Source organism: Achroia grisella, unplaced genomic scaffold, assembly GCF_030625045.1.
Source record: "Achroia grisella isolate CSIRO2021 unplaced genomic scaffold, CSIRO_AGI_Agris_v1 utg1107, whole genome shotgun sequence".
Lineage (NCBI taxonomy): Eukaryota > Metazoa > Arthropoda > Insecta > Lepidoptera > Pyralidae > Achroia > Achroia grisella.
The window spans coordinates 270777-293583 of NW_026712578.1; the positions used below are offsets into that span (position 1 = coordinate 270777).

General features: G+C 32.9%; 1 protein-coding gene across 1 annotated transcript in view; it reads right to left on the bottom strand.

Moving 5' to 3' along the window:
• The window catches only part of LOC131849342 (nephrin), a 328927-nt gene that overhangs the window by 16234 nt on the left and 289886 nt on the right, over nt 1-22807 (bottom strand). Inside the window, exons 12-22 of the mRNA XM_059199397.1 lie at nt 15779-15915; nt 15303-15456; nt 13447-13584; nt 12959-13123; nt 12204-12359; nt 8323-8454; nt 4619-4699; nt 3628-3910; nt 2885-3120; nt 2678-2786; nt 969-1138 (exon numbers count right to left, since the gene is read on the bottom strand). Coding sequence (XP_059055380.1) covers nt 969-1138; nt 2678-2786; nt 2885-3120; nt 3628-3910; nt 4619-4699; nt 8323-8454; nt 12204-12359; nt 12959-13123; nt 13447-13584; nt 15303-15456; nt 15779-15915 — 1761 coding nt within the window. The remainder of the gene's footprint in view (nt 1-968; nt 1139-2677; nt 2787-2884; nt 3121-3627; nt 3911-4618; nt 4700-8322; nt 8455-12203; nt 12360-12958; nt 13124-13446; nt 13585-15302; nt 15457-15778; nt 15916-22807) is intronic.

Consider the following 22807-nt stretch of genomic DNA (forward strand, 5'->3'; position numbering starts at 1 on the left):
TATACGTATAGCAGACGCGTTACAACATATCAAAAAAATAGGCATGGAATGTAAAATAAACCATAACACAATAGGTATATACATTGGCACATAAGCCATATCTGCAGAGTGTCGGCTAACGATATTATACCTACACATTTACATTGAATCTTGAATCGTCCCTAATGAGGTACACGATACAGCTACCTACATATCTATTATATACATATCTTTGCAAAACAGATGTCATGTAGACTGAATTGACTGCCATCTATTTTCATGCTTTGTTACTAAGCACCCACTAGTAATCCGAACTGCTTCAGATCTAGCGACATCTAGCGGCTACGGTGGCGAAATAAAATAGCCCGAAGAATAGCCCGAGTTAGGAAGGAACCATTTTCTTGTATGGGATGGGGTATCTGTATGTAATATTATGTTATCTGTGGTATTACTATATTGTATTATATGGAATAATCATAATTTCTCTTCATTCATCCTATATTATTTAGGATCGACCTTTCTCTTCCATTCATCCCTGTTCGCAGTCATCTCGTTATTTACTCTCTTTCTTGTCATATCATGCTTCACACAGCCTATCCATCTGTTTTTGGCCTACCTCTGCTTTTAATCATCCACATTCTTAACTTAACATAACTTCTTCTTTCTATCTTTTTATAATTAATGAGAATAAAAAGGAGCAAAACGACCCAATCCAAAGTTTCAATAGTTGACTGTCAGACCACGAACCGACTTCAATCACATTATTAAGGATAACTCAAAAACTACTATACAGATTCTTATCAAATTTATGTGGAACAACACCCGAAATACCAGCTTTCAAATAAAAAAGAAAAAAAAGAATCATTAAAATCGGTTCATGTGGAAAAAAGTTGTGATGTTACTTTTTAACACGCTTAAAAAATATACATAACGAAAATCCCCATTTTTTTAAAGTTCTTAAAGTATATTAATGTAAGCTTTATACTCACTAAGTGTAGTAGCTTTGGTGTCGTCGGGCCTGTATTTGCTTTGTCCAATCTTGTTTATGGCCATAACAGAGAACACGTAGTCTGTATTCCTGTCCAGATTAACAACAGTGTACGTTGTTGCATTTCTAGGAGTTACATCTTCATATCTGTAGGAATCGTCGTATATTTTCCTAAAACAAAGACAATTGCATAAGTTCTTAAAAAATAGATTACAAGAAACTTATTTTTGTGTTGCATAATGTTTATGTACGAATACAAAAGAATACGTCCAGGAAATGAAAAATTGGAGAAGAGACAATTGGCAAAGAGAAAATTCGAAAAGAGAGCCGTGCCGTATCAATATTTGAAGAGGATGATGGAAGATCGTGGAATGTGGCAAGAGGTCCATCGACAAGAGTCTTTGTCTTTGACAGAAGTCTTTGACTCTTAAATTATGAATGTATGAAAATAATAATAAAAACTCTGGACAGTGTACACAACACCACTTAGTCCCAGGCTAAGCAAAGCTTGGGTTTTGGGTACTAGACAACTGATAGATACATTTTTCTTATAAATACTAAAAAAAAACGCCCAGACCGATACAAACAATCATTATTATAAAAACAAATGTTTGTCCCATGCGAGAAATCGAACTCACGACATCAGTAAAAAAGTGTGATAAACCGCTGGACCTATTTGAAGCTAACAACCTAATACCTCAATAATATAATAAAATAAATGTAAATTAATCAAGAAATGTCAGAACGGAGAGGGGGAAAGAGAGGTGTCCGTAGGATTTGCCATTTCTGTCTGCAAACTTCTTTAACAGATCTCGTGTGAAGATTGTAAAGTTCAAATGATTTGAAAATTATTCTCTAATACTGAGATATAGTTAATTGAACAAGCGAACCGTAAACGATGATAAATGACAAAGTGCAAACCAAGTTTTTCTATTTTCACAACTCTGCGCAAACTATTAAGGTTTAAATTAGATTGGCAGAGACTTGTGAGGTTTATAGTAAAGTTTTTACGTTAGATGCATATTTTAAGTGATTTAACACTTGGCTCATAATTTTTACGAGTTTTATTTTATAAATTTCAGACAGATGAAAATTAAAAAGATCGAAGTTTAAAATATGATAATTTATTATCTAAAATATGTAAATACGAAAAATGCCTGACTATCTATTTGTTATGGCGATCTGAATGGATGTATAATGAAATTGACATGAGAAGTGACTTTTTTATGGATGATAATGGAATGGCGCACCCGCCTGATCTAACGGTTTAAGCTGGCGGGGCATCAGTGGAAGATGATATGATGAACGTGAGGTCAGGTCAGTTAGTCCACCTAAAAATCCCTTAAAATTTCTGTTTTGAATTGTAGGTTCCAAACTGACTTGGTTTTTGGTTGAACAAATGTCAGGATTTTTAACTCAATAATTTTGGGGTTGGACAATTGTCTAAACAAATATTTTTTTAAAATATATTTGTCATTACTACTGCAAAATATTTAAAAACATTAGTTATTCTTGCTAAAGTATATCAGAACAATTTTTTTAAAATAATACAACTTATTAAAATGGAATAATTATCTATTTGTAATACAACTATACACGAGTAGAGCGGATTTTGGTATCCGATTTGGTATGGTATTTGAGACCTGATTTGGTTAGAGCCTGCTCTAAAAAGTTGATCTACTGAAGTGATAATAGTTAAAATATAGTTACCTGTATCTTATCCTGTACCAAGAAGGTAGACCTCCATCGAAAGCTGGCACCCATTCCACTGTCACTGAGTTGTGAGTTATGTTGGTAACAGTCATTGATATTACTTGATCTGTAAAAATATCAAAATAATATTAGATATAGATATAAATATAAATATTGATAAGAGTGAATAAGTAGTAAAAGAAATTTAAGAATCTATATTCTCACCTGGAGCACTAGTGATATCCAATTTCACAGAAGTAGTGCTGAATCCCAAATCGTTTCTGGCTCCACACTCGAAAGACCCATAGTCAGATGTTGTAACATCATTTACAAGCAATACAGAGGTGTACGTTACTGCGTCAATTTTATGAAATTCAGCGAAATATTTGGTCGATGTGTTCACTGGTAGTTTAGCGCCGTTTTTGGACCACGTAAAGTTAGGCGCAGGAGCTGCTTTACATCTAAAAAGAATAACATGTCAATATTTGCCAGTGTACAAGCGAAAGTAGAAAATAAAGCATTTGATTATTTAATTGACTTTAGATTCTATGAGACAACTTTAGTTCAATAAAAAAAGAAAATAGAATAAAAATTCTTGCTTGTTAGCATCCAGTACAATAACCTTTTGTAAAAAAATAATATGCCTGGACAATTCACGTAGCCTCTAGTGCCTTGCCTGGCCTCGATGTTCTAGAGGTTTAACAAATGCCTAATAGTCGTAGGTATGATTCCTCGAATGGTACAAACACACAGTTATATTATCGGTATCGGACTGGATGTTTTCTATGTATATTATATCTGTGTATTTGTATCAGTTGTCTACTACCTATAACACAAGCTTTGCTTAGATTGTGACTAGATAGTGCCGTATGAATTATCCTGAGATATTGTTATTAAAAAATATCTAATTATTTATATCAGATCAAAAGGACAATTCAACTAAAGAATAAAATTACTGATACACTTACTTGCATGTTAACCTTCCCACTTGTCCAACATTGGACGCAGATTTCACGAGACTGGGTGATGAGTCCATTTCAGGCTTGAATTTAACTACTAGCATGACATCTTGACTCGCCTTCTCTCCTATACCATTATCAACAATACACTTGTAATCTCCCACGTCGTTTCTTGTTGCTTTCAACACTTGAAGGTGACTTGTAAAATTTTTAGCGTCAAAAGTTACAACTTTATTATCGAAAATATGCCCATTCCTTTCCCATTTGAAGTGATCTGCTGTTAGTGGATTGCCTGAAATATTACCATAATTAATAATTGCTACTTTTTATTAAATAAGATAAATTTGTTAATCTTCATGTTATACAAGTAGAACAATTCTTGTATTAAATCATTGGTAAGGTCACTTAAAAGAAGAAATATGTAATAATAGCCCAATTTGTTGGAAAGTGATAATCGTCACCTATATACTTATACAGCACTACGACATCACGTTATCATGTGATGCCTGTGATACCGGAGAACTAAAATGCCTCTGTATCCTGTAATTTCACTGGCATATATCCAAAACACAGCTAACAAAGCAGTCGCAATATCGCAATACAAGATAGCAAGCTTCTTAGCGGTTGATTTACGTGAGATAGAGGTACCTACACAGACGAATTTGTTGTCTGTTTTATAATGTGTGCAAATTTTTGTTTGTATTTTTATGACATTATTGTTGTGTCAAAAATCCTATTCTATTTAATCGAATTATGTGTTATTTTGTGGAAGTCAATTTCACTACTTGATCATTTCACTACTATTATTTTGTTTAATTTCGCTATATTTAGCATGTGTGAGACCACAAATATTCGGTGTGGAAACTTTACTACCGTTACGACCTTCTCTAATGGCGATCAAATTCCGACCGTTATTGAATCTTCACTCATATTGCGACAATATTCTATTCTACAAAGATTATCTCGGTTATTAGATGATAAAAATGACTATGCCACTCACCTGTAGCTGCGCACGATAATGTTACATCTTCATTTGGATTCACTATAGCAGTTTGACCAACAAACTTTATACTGGCTGAATCTAAAACAAAAGTATTTTACAAATCACTAGTCATCAAGATAATGGCTCATTTGTGATTGGGGAACTCGTTAGGAGTGCAAAAAGTAGTGGCTTAATAGTAGATGAACTTTCCACATCAGATGTGGTCATGAAAATAAGTGTAGGTTCCTATAAGTTAGTATTGAGCTCATTTTGATTCTTAATAATTGTAATTATTTTTATATATTTGGAATTTAATTCTATTATTTTAATTCTATTAAATTATTATTTGCCACAAGATTTGAATAGTTTTTTTTAATTATGGGTTTTTGGCTATTCCTCGGTACTTTAGACATGTAGCACTGCGACCTGCAGAGATCTACTTGTGCTTTCTTTTTATTTAGAGTTCGCTGTATAAGACCTTTAGGGACAAGATTTGGAGAAATTTTTAAAAGTACCATATTAGGTTCTGTAACAGAATTAAATTAATTATTTCCCGTCCCGTCCAGAACTTTTGGACAAAAGAAACATATTTTTGTACCTGGGAAGGCAAAACTCCTTAAAGCGAAATCTTATGCTATTTACTTTACATGAATATGGGATAACAAAAATTGATTCTGTTACGTCTGTTACTAGATTGAATACTAGCTTTTAATGTGGATAATGTAACCGTAGAATACTACCGATTGTACATATTCCAAAACTAGCCTTCATCGACTTTTATTAGAACTAAGCTCTCAGTAATTATTATCTAATAATTTCACTATAATATTTCAAACTTTAAACAGAAAAACAATTTGAAGAGAAATCTGCTTGGAGGCTGAAATAGGCGAGACAGATACGTCCAGGCAGATAACAGTCAATAAAGAATTTGTACATTATTGGCATTTCTACTAGATTTATTATTGTGTTTGTCTTCAATTTAATTATTTCATACTTCTTATTTATTACTCTATTTATACTAAATTATATTAAGGCCACTATACTAATATAAAACTTTTATATTCTGCGAAACACGAATGAAGTTTTATTAATAAACTTATAATATTTTCTACAGAGGTCTATCTTTCATAAAGGGCACCGAACTGTTATTATATTATGAATAAATTCATCAATATCTAAATATATATAACTCAAAGGTGACTGACATAGCGATCCCCTCCGATCGATCCCCCGTCCAATTCAAACGGGGATCGAAATTACGACGGCCTGAGCCGAGGTTCGAACCCCTAGTGGTGCCCTCAGACTAAAGTCGTAGCCGTCGGGCAGGAGTTGACCTTCAGCCGCTCCATAAGTCCTTCCTTGGTTTGGAGTGCCATCTGCACTCGCCCCATAACGTCCGGTGAAGCTGTAAAGGCCAGCTACGGCCAACAGCATTAGAGTAGTCCGAAAAAAAACATAGTGATCTATCAACGCACAGCCCAAACCACTGGACGGATCGGGCTGAAATTTGGCATGCAGGTAGATCTATAAATAAAACTGCTCACAAATATACAATAAAAGTAATAAAAGCAAAAACAGATATATAACGTGAAAGCAATTTTTCGCAACACTGAATCACTATGTTTTCCCAGATGGGGTATTCAGGAACATTAACTGTCGAAATATAAATTGAGAGACAAGTTTTTTGGTGTCGGGTAACCGAACCTACAACATTTTAGGTTTAAATACCACAACCAACAAAAGATGAACTATAACTATACTCTCTGCGATGTTAATACGATATCTCAAATAGAAATAATCTTTATTCAAATAAATATAAGCACTTTTACTAAATTTTTTATTCAAGTTCCCATTAAAAATGCAGATTCAGCATTAGAAAAATGAGCAAAATTGGGACCTTTGGGCTTTTAAACAAGTATTGACTTTACATATTTAAGAATTTGTATGAATAGAAACTATCTATAAAAATATCCTAAATTAGTGAAAACTACAGTATCAAGTCATAATAGTAATATGTTACCTGAGTACCATCATCATCATTACATAGTATAAAACAAAGTCGCTGTCGCTGTCTGTCCGTCTAAATGTGCTTAAATCTTTAAATGGTTTTGAAGGTTTTTTATATAGATAGAGTGATTCAAGAGGAAGGTTTATATATATAATACATATACACCCATGTGAAACCGGTGCAAGTAGCAAGTATAAAGTACTTGATATAAATTTTGCCCTTAAGGTGGTAAAATAAAATAGGGAATGAAATGTAAATTCCTTAATCGTCGTATATTCCACGCGGACGAAGTCGCGGGCACAGCTAGTCAATTATAAATTGAGTGACTGCGGTGGGGTCGCCATTTAAAGTGAGTGCTAAGTGTGGTCAGTTCAATTATTACGTTCACCACAACCAATGGTCGAGAGAAAATGACTAACGGATGGCAGAATTGCGATTACAATTGGTATCTGCACGTAATTGAGAGGTCCAAATAGTAAGTTGTCTAGTTTTTCTATATATCTAGTTAAACCTAAACGAATAAAGAGGGAAGTTTGGTCTAGGATCCTTGGAACAATTTAAATAGCAAAACTCAAGTTTCTTGCTCATTTTTTTTGCGATGAATCTGCATTCCGAATGAATGGTAGAACCAAAAATATGACTATTCAAAAGTGCTGATATTAAGTTTATTGCAATAAATTCAAATTTGAATTAATTTCAAATACAAATTAAAAAATCATTCATGTAGGAAATTTTGGACGCTTATGTACTACCGTCCAGTTCAGTATACAGATTCAATTCAGAAGAACTGGCAAGAAAGTTAATTGAATTTCTTTTTCTTCATATGAGTATATTTACAATGCTTATTTACAAAGGTGCCTATATCTAACATTAAAATGGTTAATTAATTTTTATATAAGTATGCAGTATAAAACAAGTGTTCAAATTCAAAATCAAAAATCATTTATTCATGTAGGACATTTTAGTCGCTTATGAACGTCAAGTGTTTACATTATAATTTTTTTCCCTACCGTCCAGTTCGGTATATAGATCCAATTGAGAAGAACTGGCAAGAAACTCAATTGAATTACTTTTTTTTTTTAAAAGCCAGTTTATTTACAATGTATATTTATATAGGTGTCTATGTCTAACATTAAATGAAAATCCCGTGCATGTACAACTATTGTCATGTACGCTCGTCATTCGAGTAATCGTTTAGTGAGTAATAGGCCTTGCTGAGTAAATATGATTTAACAGATGTTTTGAATTTATTTAAGAGTAATTCCAGTATATCCTTTGGTATCTTATTGTAAATTTTTATACCTATTCCCATAAAAAAAACCCACTGACTTTTCTAAACAATACTTAGGAATAGCAAGTTAAATCTAGTATTTCATAATAAAGTTCTTCGGCATATAGATATGATGGAATTGAAGGATATGTTGGACTGAATTTCCATTTAATGTTAGACATAGACACCTATATAAAAATACATTGTAAATAAACTAGCTTTAAAAAAAAAGTAATTCAATTGAGTTTCTTGCCAGTTCTTCTCAATTGGATCTATATACCGAACTGGACGGTAGGGAAAAAACAAAATTATAATGTAAAAATTTGTCGTTCATAAGCGGCTAAAATGTCCTACATGAATATATGATTTTTGAATTTGAATTTGAATTTGAATTTGAATTTGATGATTGATTCAATTTCATAGAATTAACTAGTAAATACTTACAATGAACGGATACTGAAATGTTAGCGACGGCTGCACCCTGCGAGTTAACTGCTTCACAAATGTAAACTCCTGCATCATGTCTTGACAATCTTGTGATGTTCAGCATACTGCCTTCAGAGACTATTCTCTCACCTGTTAAAAAAAATGTAAGCTAGGTATAACACAGTTAATTGAGAAAGATATCCCATATGACAATCCATCTAACTAGTTAATAGTGATTGCTGGTGATAGTCATCACAGTGATGGATGACTATACGTCATACTCGTGAACGAGTGCTGCTTGTAGGACTCTAATCACTAGGACTGATTCAGTCTTATTGTGTATTTATATTTGATCTTAATAAATTAGTGCTGGTTGGTAGTTTGTATTCACGCGTTTCGACTTGAAAAATGTGAACTTATGAGGATTATTTAAAAGAGCAACACACAAGTTTCTTGCTCGTTCTTCTTATGATGAGACAGCTTTCCGAATGAGTAGTAGATTAAAAAAAAATTATGACTATTCAAAAGTGCTTAAATTAAATGTATTTGAAGAAGAAGAAGAAAGTTTCATATTAATCAATCCAATGTAAGATATGTTGTGTGTATTAAGTGTGTTAAGTTTCATTCGATTCGGTCCAGTAGTTTTTGCGTGAAAGAATAACAAACATTATTCATTACATTAGTATGATAGAATATTTCTGTTATATTTATTTATTTAACTTTAATGCACAATAACAATTGGTGGACGTAACACCATGTGGCGTTATCTACCAGGCAACCATGAGTTGTGCAGAGAAACATTGTTGGCGGTGCACTAATATAAATGAGAAATGTCAAAAAAAAGATATATAAATATGAAGCAAATTTTTCTACATAACCAGTATGTCTACAGGCTACGTATGGATGACTATTACTGATACTGTAGTTAGGATTTAATATTAATTAAAATATTATTTTATTTTGTTAAAATTTAATCAATTTTGTTACAAAGATTAAATTTTAACAAAATAAAATAAAATTGTGTAAGGAAAATTGTGAACCTATTTTATTTTATTTTTAGCTATGCTGTTTTATTTTATTTATTTTGGTGTTTATGTATTACCTTTTAATATTCACTTAACTTTCAATAGTTTTAGTATGTTTTAGATTATACAATTTACAAATACTATTTTTTGATATTGTATTTATTTCTTGCTCTGATTATTATGTATTCCATATATGTTCTGGGTTGACTGAATTAAATATATTCTAGCAATAAGTCCTTGTATGTTCATATTATTTCTAATTTATAATATTATTGTATTTTCTAAGTGCAATAATGAATATATAAACATCCATAAGTTTTCAAAAACTCTCCTGTTTGTTATAATAGTATTTTATTGGCGTCAAACAGATTGTTTTATAAGGTGTGGTGTTATAATTTTCCATCAGGTGGATTGTCAGCTTGTTTGTCAATCGTTACTGAATAATGTATTGATTTGATGAAAGTCTTAAACAAAATCGAATATTATTAATCACATTTGTGTTGAGAATTCAGCTGAGAGTGCCCTTTTGTCTGTTGGTAATATTCGGATGTCTGGTAATAGTTTATGAGATTGTATGTTTTGGATTTTACAATTTATGATTAGTGTTTTTTGATATTGTATTTGTTACTTGCTCTGATTATTATCTAAATAAAAAATGTTTTGTGTTGACTGGACGAAAAATGTTGTAGCAAAGTCCTCATTTGTTCATAATATTTCTATACTATTACAATACTGTATTTTCTAAGTGCAATAATGAATATACGAACAATTTTCAAAAACTCTTCTGTTTGCAATAGCAGTAAGTTGTTTTATAAGCTGTGTTCGTGTTATAATTTTCCCTAAGGTAGATCGTCAGCTTGTTTGTCAATCCGATCTCATAAACTATTACCAGACATCCGAATATTACTAACAGACAAAAGGGCACTCTCAGCTGAATTCTCAACACAAATGTGTTTAATAATATTCGATTTTGTTTAAGACTTTCATCAAATCAATACATTATTCAGTGAGCACTCATCTATTTCTGTAATAGCTTTTATCGATCTTGCCTGAAGGTATTGTTTCATTGGAAATCTAATAAAGAAATGTGACTGGGAATGCGATTTTTTCGAATCGTCGTGATTTATCGTTGTTGGACTGAGTTTTATACATATATGGATGATATGACTTATTAATAGTGTTGCCAAGTGTCCGGATAAAGCCGGACATAGTTAGACTTTTTATTGCGTGTCCGGCTTGTCCGACTTTTGTTAGTTTTTTTTACATTATTTTGATTGTAAAGAGAACATTGTTTTTGCTTAACTTAAAGATACTGGACGGTAGGAAAAAATATAGTACAAAATAATTTTACGTTCATATTTTTTTTGTTTTGCTTTTTGGAACAGGTAAATAAAACTAAACTGTGCTTAATTGACTTTCATTAGAATTTAAAAATGTTGATAAATGTTTCTCTAGTATTTATTTCTGACTGTTGATTTTATTTGACTCATTAACAATAAAGTATTTATACTGCAAAACTACATGTAGTAAATTAAAAAATGTTTTTTTTTTGCAAAAATTAAACTTTATATAGTACAAAATGAAATCGTTTCCGCTGTCTATTCGGATATATCTTTTAAACTACGCAACGGATTTTAAAGTAGTCTTAAGCAATAGATTCAGTGATTCAAGAGGAAGGTTTACATGTATAATACATGTACACCCACGCGAAGCCAGAGCGGGTATATAGTACCAATATTTTGTAACATTACATAAATAGCACAAAATAAACTGTTGTTGTAAATTTGAACAAAACATAAATCGATTATACTTTTATGCCGTCACAATTTAATTGATCAATAAAATTGATTAACGTTTGTAAGTTTGTTTATAAATCTCTTTATGGGCGCGCTCCTTAATATAATTTATCAGGGAAGAAAATACTTTACGGTTCCGCTATTATAGAGTAAATAAATTTGAAGAAAAATGAAATATAGGTACTTAATAACTGAACGAAGTTTGTGAGTATTAATTTGATAAAAGTGATATTTTTAACAGTTATTAAACTATTTATTACTAACGGATATTATCAAAATTTGGCTGATTCAAAGTTATAAAGTCATTTAGGATATCTGTTATTACGAACATTATGATTTATTACACAATTTATTGTACTTATTTTAATACAAACTATATTTTTTTTACAAACATTTCTTCTATTCGGAATCAATGGTCAGGTAAAGTTGTTACTGAAAATATTATATTGTCTTTGATCGGGTTTGTAATTTATAATCTTACAAACGCGAAAGTTTGTGAGTATTGATGGATGTTTGTTACTCTTTCACGCAAAAACTACTGAACGGATTTTGATGAAACTTTACAGTAATATAGTTTATACATCAGAATAGGACAGGCTATATTTCACGTAGTAGCTAGTATTATAAAAAACGAAAAAACATTTTATTATCTGTACGTTTCTAAACGATAACGATAATTTAACAAATACTGAACCGATTTATAAAATCTTTTTACCTACAAATATATACGTTATTAATCAATAACATAGGCTATATTGCAGGCAGCGTAACGGGTTTCAACTAGACTATAATTACTACTTAATAGATTTATATTATTCTGTTAACTTCCGCTAAAATTAGCATGTCTGAGATCACAAATATTCGGTGTGGAAACTTGACTACCGTTACGACCTTCTCTAGTGGTGATCAAATTCCGACCGTTATTGAGTCTACACACATATTGCGACACGTGTTTCGTCTATGAACGACATCATCAAGCATTGAATATACATATCTTGGAAGTCTTCCAAGCTACATCGTGTGGGTAATTCGATAAAATATGGACTATAATTGTTAGGATATTATTACTAATACTTACTTGTAGTGTATGATGACTGAGCAATAGGCAGTCCATCCTTGGTCCAAGTGTATGTGATGCTGCCGGGGTTTCCATCTGCTCTCAACACTATAATAAGAGGCTCATTCTCAACTCCCACTGTTGTGTCAGGTGTAGTTTCATCAAATATTGGCGCATCTGAAAATAAGAAATTAGTTTTACATGGATATTTTCAGATGAATAAAAAAATATTAAAAAAAAAAGACTTTAATTTGATTAAATATCTGGATATATGTATATTTAATTCTTCAGCTATATCTTGCCAAGAAACTGTTATGCAGTTTGGCGAGTCATAATATAAAAAAAATATGTAATAGTTACAAAAAAAAAACTGCAGGATAAGAGGCATGACTGCTTTCTTCGGAATGCTAACGTATGAGTATTATCACGGGCGTCACGTGATAACGTAATGTTTAGTCCACATTATTAATATAGATAAATGAAAAATAATTTATTGGTGTGTTTATAACGTATCTACTTAGTTTGGGACTCGATGACGTTGGATCTTCCAGGGTTTTTATTATTATTTTTCATTGCCTTGCCTTTATCCCATTATTTGGGGTCGGCGCAGTATGTCATTCTCTTCCACTGCTCTCTATCGGTCGTCATATCTAAACATACTCTTCTTTTATTCATATCATCTTTCACACAATCCATCCATCTTTTCTTAGGGCGTCCCCTACCTTTACATCCATCCCTTTATTATTATATTTTATATAGACATAATATTTACTCACATAATACTTTTAACGCCAGTGCATCATGAACACTTCTCTGCAACACCTCGTTCATTGCTTGGCATGTGTACACTGCTCCGTTTAAATCTTTTGTGATGTTCAGTTTTAATTCTATCGTCGATACTGTTCCACCATGTAGACCTTTCTTCAGTTGCATTGGAAGACCTGTTTTTATAAACATATATATTAAAAAATAAGCATTTTTATTATTTTGAGTACTTGGAGCATAGACGTTGTCTCTCCGATCAATTCTCTGTCCCATTCCAACGAGAATCGACGTTATGATGGGCTGAAGTTTTAGACCCTTATAGTTATAGTCCTTAGACTAAAGGAGAATTTGCTCTATTAGGCAGGATTTGTACTTCAGGCGCCCCACAAGTTCTTCTGCGGGTTTTAAGTACTCTCTGCTCTTATCACAATTTTTGTTTATGGAACCTGTAAAGTCGGCTACGGTTTCTTTAGCATCTTTATAAAGTCGTCGTACTCACCTTGAACAGGTATTCCATCTCGCCACCAAGTCAAGGTTGCTGGTGGGTTACTGGACGCAGCATCACAGTATAAGGTTGCTTCGTTTCCTGGCTTCAACTCTTCAGGTTCAGCTCTAACCTTCACAGCTTCAGGAGCAACTGTTTTAGAAAGAAATTCATTAGTAGTTTTATCACTCTTATTTGTTATCTCAGATTTGGATCCTTTTTTTGTTGTTATGTGTTTTTTGTTTGTTATTATGTCATTTTTGTTGTAGGCATCAGTAAATCGTTTATCTATTATAATCTTATAACTATATATGGAGTGGGTAAACGAATTAGCTGTTGTTTGTGAACATGTCGTTTGTTTTACCTTCATTAGTGATTTCTCTAGTATTAAATATGTTATACCTCTTTTCCATTACCGTCAACTAATAGTTTTTCATGTCGACCAGATTCAATATCTTTGTCTTTATCAAAAAGTCTTTGGTGTTCATAACGTGGGAGTTACTATGTTAAAATACATGTGTGTTCAAAGGATGCTCTCAAATATCATATTTACTTCATTTTGTAATTATATTCACACAAAATCGAAATAATGAAAAATTTCTACCTTTTTTATAAGAAACAGCAATCCAATTCTTAACTGAATTTACATTCTAAATGGATTATAGAATTAAAGAAAATTATTTAAAGTTTCAAAATTAAGTTAATTTGCATTTAAAAAATTGCCATTCTATTTTAGAATATGCGACATCTATGTACATACATCTCGTCATGAGCTGTAGCTAGATGGATGTAGCAAGATACTTGTATAACAATGGAGAAGGTTCAATTTAATTAATGTAATTAAGGTACGTGTATCGTTAAAGCATATTGTTTTATAAAGGTGCTTTGTCAAAGTAACATTTTTAGCATCTCCAAATACTAAAATTAGATTAATTAACATAAATGTTTAATGTGACAAAGTACAAAAGTGCCAACTATGTAATGGCACGTGGCTGTAGTTTATTATACGTTACTTAAATACACGCTGCTTCAAACTAGTTAGTAAGCTCAAAATTTATGGAACTTTTAAAAGAGATTAGGCTTGCTTCGGAACTTTATATATTTATGTTCATAGCGAAAATTTTAAATTACGTACAGATTATTTGTACTACTTAAATGTTATTTATTTTCGTTATTGAAGTTACTTGGCAATTTATATTTATTTATACATTGCTTATGCCGAGCAGTAAATTTCTTATGCTGCAAAGGAGGTTTCAACAACTGAATGGTTACTTTAAATATTTATATAATCTGAATATTGATATTAGTAAGCTAATATATATGTAGATACATACATATATTAAAAAATTGTGTTACCTGAATAAAGAATTTTGTATTTTATGCTTAGTAATTAATATAAATATTACCCAATGTACTTTTTGATCATCTCTGTGTAACGTATGGAATGGAAATGGAAGTATTTCAGTAGTGGAACTTACAATTAACGTGTGTATCGGAGTGTGAGCTAGCTTATCAGTAACTTAAGGTATGAAATATAAGGGCTTATATATATATAGCTATATAATGAGCTTAGTTTTTATACTTACAATGTACATTTAAGGCAACAAGGTCTTGAACAAGGGCATCTCTATAGCGGAGGATGTAATAGGCTTACTTATCGGTAAGTTTAGGTTATCTTATATATAAAATTCTCGTGTCACAGTTTTCGTTCCCATACTCCTCCGAAACGGCTCGACCGATTCTCATGAAATTTTTCATCTCCCTAAATGTTAGGGGTAGTCCACCCCTAAATTTTTTTTTTATTTTAAGGCAAAACAACGTTTGCCGGGACAGCTAGTGAAATATAAAATGAGCTTAGTTTTTATACTTACAATGTACATTTAACGTGACAGTCTCGAACAAGGGTATTTCTGTGGCGCTGTTTGTAGCTTCACATCGATATTGAGCTTGGTTGTCTGTGACGTTTGTGAATATAGATATCTCACTCGACACGGATTTGTCCGTAGTTTTAGTCACTGCATGAATCTGTTGGAAATATTTGTAGTGTTACTTAACTTTCCAATTAACATAAATTGTCTCCACGACTCAGATGAATAAATAAATGAATTATTGCAATTCTCTATTAAAAAAACAGATGTTGTCATCAGATATATTGTTAGGTGCTTGGACCTGTAGCACTGCGACCTACATAGATCTATTGTGCTCGCCCTTTTTCAGAGTTCGCTGCCTAGGGACAAGACAAGAATTGTTAGGAGGATATTCTTAGGAGCGATGGTTTTTATCTCCTCAAGATAGAGTGTACTTTCGAAAGGAAATATTTCGTTTATGACTTGATAATTTCACTTACCTTTTTATCATTTTTAAACCACGTGAGCGTCGCCAGGGGGTTTCCGCCACTTGATATGCAGGATAGTTTCTGTACAGTACCAGCAGCAAGGGTTGTCCCGGGGATGTAGCCAGTGATCATAGGGGCCGAGGGTGGATCTGTAAAAGACGAGATAATTTGGAATATTGTTTTTCATAAATATTAGATTGTAACATTCCACAGGACTAGGAATTTTTCATTTAATCTTAGACATAGACACCTATATAAATACCTATGTATTAGTAGTAGTATCAGTAAATAAACTGTATAAAAAAAAAAGTAATTCAATTGAGTTTCTTGTCAGTTCTTCTCAATTGGATCTATATACGAACTGGACGGTAGGGGAAAAAATATATAATGTAAAAACTTGACGTTCATAAGCGGCTAAAATGTCCTACATGAATAAATGATTTTTGAATTTGAATTTGAATTTGATGGTATGCTTTCGTGCTGTGTAATTTCATTATCTTATGTCACCCTTCAACTGATAGCTTATATATCAAGCTGCTTGATGCTGGAAGTAGGCGAGGCCTTGCTTGTAGGGATTGGTTTGCTCCAATCACTATGACTGATTTAATCTTATTTAATTACTTAATTAGTTGATTGTGTATTTAATATTTTGATTCCAATGAATTAGTACAACTTGGTAGTTTATATTCATACATTTCATTTTGAAAATGTAAAATTACATTAATATATTAACAAAAGAGCAACACACAAGTTTCTCGCTCGTTCCTTTTGTGATGAGTCGCTTTCCAAATAAGCAGTAGATTAAAAAACTACGTGTGATTGAAAAGTGCTTATATTTTAATAAAGAATTTTATTCTTATTCTATTTTAATCAATATTGAATTATCACCAATGTCATATTATTAACATAATACATGACACTATTACGTTTCTAATGCTGATTAATATTATAAATGCGAAAGTAACTGTCTGTCTCAGTTTCCGCTGAAACTACAGAACTGATTTAAATTACATTTGGTACACAAATAGTTTAGACCCTGAGAAAGGACATAGGCTACCTTTTAATGCGAAAAAGGGTTGTAAGGGGTTGAAAGGGGACATGAAAGTTTGTATGGAAATATCATAATATTTAAAACTAGTAGCTTGACACACATTTTTAGGCTGTTGATTATGAATATGATATTCATAGTTTTTCTTTATTTGGTCGATTTCACTATAACACGCACACGAAGTCGCGGGCACACATAGTTTCAAATATATGCTCTTTAATCATAACACAGAATAATCTGCGGCGCTGTCGCTCGAATATTCCAAATACATTTAGTGAGTCTCGAATATAACTTGAATTAATCAGAAAGTTGTATTCGTGTAAACTTGCGTTCACAAATTTGAAGACGAAATATCAGACTAACTGTACGTCGCGGTTTCATCTGAATAGAGAAATAAATTATTTATCTATATACGAAAACCTATTTATTCATTTTTAAACTTTTAATAATAATAATAATAATATCTCAGGACAATTCACACAACGCCATCTTGTCTAGTACCCATAACACAAGTAAAAAAAATTATAGTATATTTCAGAGTTATAGTATAATTACAGACAGAATAATATAAAAAGTTTTTCGAATTCAAGTGGCAGTTTCAGAGATAACCTATCCAAACAAGCAAACAATACTTTCAGACAGTTCTTACCCTTAAATACGTCTGTTTTTTAGATTAGATATAATCTATGTCTATTCAAGTGATTTATCTATCTTTACATCAAATTTCATTAAGAAACGTTCCGCCGTTTAGTAAAAATATAATAGACAGACAGAAAATCTTACGCTGTCTTATTAGTATGGAGTAGAAATATGAAACTACTCTCGAAACAAGGGCAGACAATAATCTACGATCATAATCTTAACAAACAAATTTAGTTTAATCTTAGTTTAATACAATTATTTACAAACGAGATAATTTCTAATTAACCTTGTATAACTCGTTGGTTAAATTACATACTACATTTCTAAGTATTCATTTAATATATATATGTAATATATATATTCTAAAATATATAAAAAATATAATATAGTTTACTGAGGAAACTTATTACACACTAAACGATTACTTGAATGATAAACGTGCATGGCAATAGTAGTTCATGCACGGAATTTTCATTTAATGTTAGACATAGACACCTACATAAATACACAAAGTAAAATAACTGGCTATTAAAAAAATCTATTGAGTTTCTTGCCAGTTCTTCTCAATTGAATCTCTATATTTAACTGTGGACTGTAGGGAAAAAATATTAATATAGAAAAATTTACGTTCATAAAAATGTCCTACATGATTAATTATTTTTGATTTTGATTTATTTTATTGTATAATATATTACATATATATCATCAAAGGAAGACTGTACAATAATAAATATTGTACAGTCAGTTGGCCCGTTGTGGTAAATTTACCATGAATAATATCACGATGGATTCGAGAGTGAACCACATGGGGGTGGACCTGTCTCCATTGCTATTAGCAAAGGGGTTATTAGTCCATATTACTAACAATCTCCTTCCCCTCAGAAAATTGTGTTATCAGCAAATAATAATAATAATAATATCTCAGGACAGTTCTCACAGTGCCATCTAGTCCCAAACTAAGCAAGCTTGTGTTATGGGTACTAGACAACTGATATTTAAATACATATAACTCAAAGGTGACTGACTGACATAGTGATCTATCAACGCACAGCCCAAACCACTACCTGACGAATACGCAATAATGTAGTCATCAGATATAGATAATAATAATAATCTCAAGTTAATTCACACAGCGCCATGTAGTCCCAAGTAAAGCTAGCTAAAGCTTTTGTTATGAGTACTAGATAACTACGTACGTAAATACATACATATTATACATAGAAAACACCCAGACAGATACAAACAATCATATTCATGAATACAAACATTTTTGCCGTGCCAGGAATCTAACCGACCATCGGAACTAAGGCGTTGTGCTACACCGTACTGTGGTAGACCGTCAATAGAGATATAGTAAGCTATACTAATGTCGCCCTCCGGTCCTTTCCCTCACATAAACCTTAGTAGAAAGAGCAAATTACAAACACATGTTATCGAATAGCAGTGTCGTGTGAATGCTGATTGTCCGCGGACGTGATGGGAATACCACGTGACGTGGAACAGATATCGTAAATGCTATTTATTGGATAATGCCACTGTGATTTTTGTACGTCGAATACGTGGAACCTCGGTGGTGCAGCGGTTTAGCACTTCCGATGGTCGCGGCTTCGATCGCACGGTACAAATATTTGTATTAGTTAGTAGTTATACACAAATAAATGGGATAAGGAAGAAGTAGAAGATAATGAGCAGTTACACCGTGTTTTGATTTGATGTTTTGATCTGGTTGCTTTGTATATCATGCATATATAATTATTTTATTAAGTACTCAGTTATATACATATATGTTTGGTATGAGATAGGATTTTTTTGGGTTCTTTATTTATGAATATTATATATATTAATTTACGCCAAAATCTGTGACTTTTGAACGCACTGCAACGCATCGTATCGCATCGCACCGCAACCATCCAAAAACACATTACAGACAGATCTGTAACGGTTTGGCCGTTACAGATCACCACAACAAAAAGAATCAATCAAGGGAAGAACGCCATTACGCGTGTGTTACACTTTCACAGATATAATTACTTAATTTTTTTGTGAGTAAATACATAACAAACATAGAAAACACTCACAATCATACAAACATACTGTACTAGAAAACAAATGCCTGCATTCGATGCCTAGCACAGGCTAGGCATCGAATCCGAGACCATCGAAAAGAAAGGCGGTGTGCTAAACTGGTAAACCAGCGGGTTATATTAGATTCATTTGTTCCTTCAAATCACAGGCATATATCCCATATCAAATGATACCCAAATGGCACATACATAATAATTCAGGCCGAAATCTGTGACTTTAACGCACTGCAACGCATCGTATCGCATCGCATCGCATCGCATCGCATCGCAACCATCCAGTTACCGCCTTAAACGATTACCACGGAACAAAAGCGCATCTCAAAGAGGCTGTTCACAAAACACATTATCCAAACCGTTACAGATCTGTTTCTTATTACAACAAAAAACATCAATCAAAGGGAGAACGCCATTACGTGTGTTTTGTTGGCATATTCACATTATTACATACACTTATGCTGCGGCTTCGTATGCCTATACATTTGCAAATCTAAATATATATAACTCAAAGGTGACTGACTGACATAGTGATCTATCAACGCACAGCCCAAACCACTTGACAGATCGGGCTGAAATTTGGCATGCAGGTAGATGTTAAGACGTAAGGATTTTAATAAATTCCACCCCTAAGGGGATAAAATAGGTGATGAAAGTTTGTATGAAAGTACTGTAACTGTGTAAAGCCGCAAAAACTATATACCTAATAATAATAATACTTCTTAACGCGAGCGAAGCCGCGGGCAAAAGTTAGTCGATAATAATGTTAGAGTTCACATCAATATTGTAGAAAAAATCCGATATTTTAAAAACATATTAAAAGAAGGTAGTTTGTTTTTAGTACTAATGAAGTACCCAATGTAAAAATAAAACAAATATTATAAAGAGCGCCATCTAGTGTTTATAGACCGACCTACTAAACTGACTTTGGTTTATAAACGGAGGTCGGTAGTTGAATAATCCTCTTTCGTTGGGTGAGCCACGGCATTCAGTCGACGAGCGCAGAGCGTGCCGGTTGTGTTTTGAATACTAAAGTCAATCGTATTAGAAATGGGTTTATCCCGGTCTTAGTGGGGCCTGGGGGAAGCTGCAAGTAGTGAAGATGAGTGTTAATGGATTCTAAGGCCTTTTAAACCTACACTGGTGTCACAAGTCACTTGGGGTTTCCCTTGCGGTAGCTGGCTTCAAAACCTAAGTCGTCACCATAATTAGTGCTTCTTACTATAATAAACAAATGATAACTGTACAGTTTACGCACTGTTAGGCGGCTGACCCCGTTTGGGTTTAAAAAAAAACCTTTTTAAAACACAACACAAAAGTCACCTAATTTTAAATAGTTTATTTCGTAAATTTATTATATAAAATTCCCGGGAGAAATACAGGTTGATCAAATATCCCTCGCATTAGGTTTAGGATCTAAATAATATTTAAACATGAATGTGTAATAGACGTCGTCCATTCATCATAGTTCGCACGATACTCTAGGGTGTGAATGGGCTTTAATATTATGATTAATCGGCCGAAATCTGTGACTTTTGAAGCCTCAATTAATATATATATGCGATTTGGGCATCATTTGATATAGGGTATATGCCTGTAAATTGAATGAACAAATTATATTAAACTCGCTGGTTTAATAGCACGTCGCCTTACTTCGCGTCGCGGGTTCGATTCTTCGCATGGTAAAAAATTTGTAACCCTGAGTATAGTTATTTATAAGGAGTGTTTTATATGTTTATTATACATTAGCTGTACCCGCGGTAAACCCGCATGAAATGTATATTGTTATTCTAGTATTTACACTGTTATTCTGATGTATTAACTACTATAAAGTTTGACGACCTCGGTGGTCTAGCGGTCTAGCACACCGCTTTACGATCCATGGTCGCGAGTTCGATTTCTCCCACGGCACAAACATTTGTATTCATGAGTATGATTGTTTGTGTCGGTCTGGGTGTTTTCTATGTATAATATGTATGTATTTACAAAAAAAAATATATATGTATTTGTATCAGTTATCTAATACCCATAACACAAGCTTTAGCTAGCTTAACTTGGGTCTAGATGGCGCTGTGTGAATTGTCCTGAGATTATTAACTACTGTAAAGTTTCATCAAAATCCATTCAGTAGTTTTTGCCTGAAAGAGTAACGAACATCTGTCCATACTAACAATATTTCGAGTTTAGTATATTATAATTATTATTATATATGTATTTGTATCAGTTAACAAAAACCCATAACACAAGCTTTTTTTATACTATTATGGTGGCAAACGAGCATACGGCCCATCTGATGGTAAATAGTTACCGTAGCCTATGCACGCCTGAAACACCAGGAGTGTCACGACGCGTTGCCGACCCTTAAGAAACCTTAATATACCCTTCTTAAAAAACCCCATGCTGTAGTCTCGTAAGAAAACCTCGGCAGGTAGTTCATTCCACAATCTAAGTGTACGCGGGAGGAAGCTCCTCTGAAACCGCACTGTCCGAGACCACTTAGGTTCTAACGTGTGGGAATGAATTCCCTGTCGATGGCGAGCGGTGCGATGGTAATAGGTGGCCGTCGTTGTATAGTCCTCCGCTTAGCTTGGGACTAGATGGCGCTGTGTTAATTATACTGAGATATTATTAAAAGATATAATACCTTGAACTTATTGCGAATCGTTAGCGTCTAAGTTATATTTTTGCTAACTAATTAGTTTATTGGACCGTTTTTAAAACGCAGGACTTCTAATGAATATACATGCGGCCTTAATTTGTGTTAGGCTTATATTACACTATAGTAGAATCAAGGCGAAGCAAGGTTAGGCTCTGTTCACACTGGTTCCTATTGCATAGTCAGATTTTTTCTGTTTTTTTACATACTGCCATGTTGCAACTTTTAACTTTTTTTTTTTTTTGACAATTCACACAGCGCCATCTAGTCCCAAGCTAAGCAGAGCTTGTGTTATGGGTACTAGACAACTGATATAAATACATGAATACATTTTATTTTGTAAATAAATACATATTATACATAGAAAACACCCAGACCGATACAAACAGACATACTCATGAATACAAATGTTTGTACCGTGCGAGGAATCGAACCAACGACCATCGGTTAGTAAAGCGGTGTGCTAAACCACTAGACCACCGAGGCTGTCAAATATGTAACTGTAAATATGTAACTTAACTGAAACATAGTGTTCATGTGAGAACTAAGTGATAATATTGTTGCGGCCTCTTTGCGAGGACTGCTTGCTGGTCGCTTATCTATACAATATCTGTACC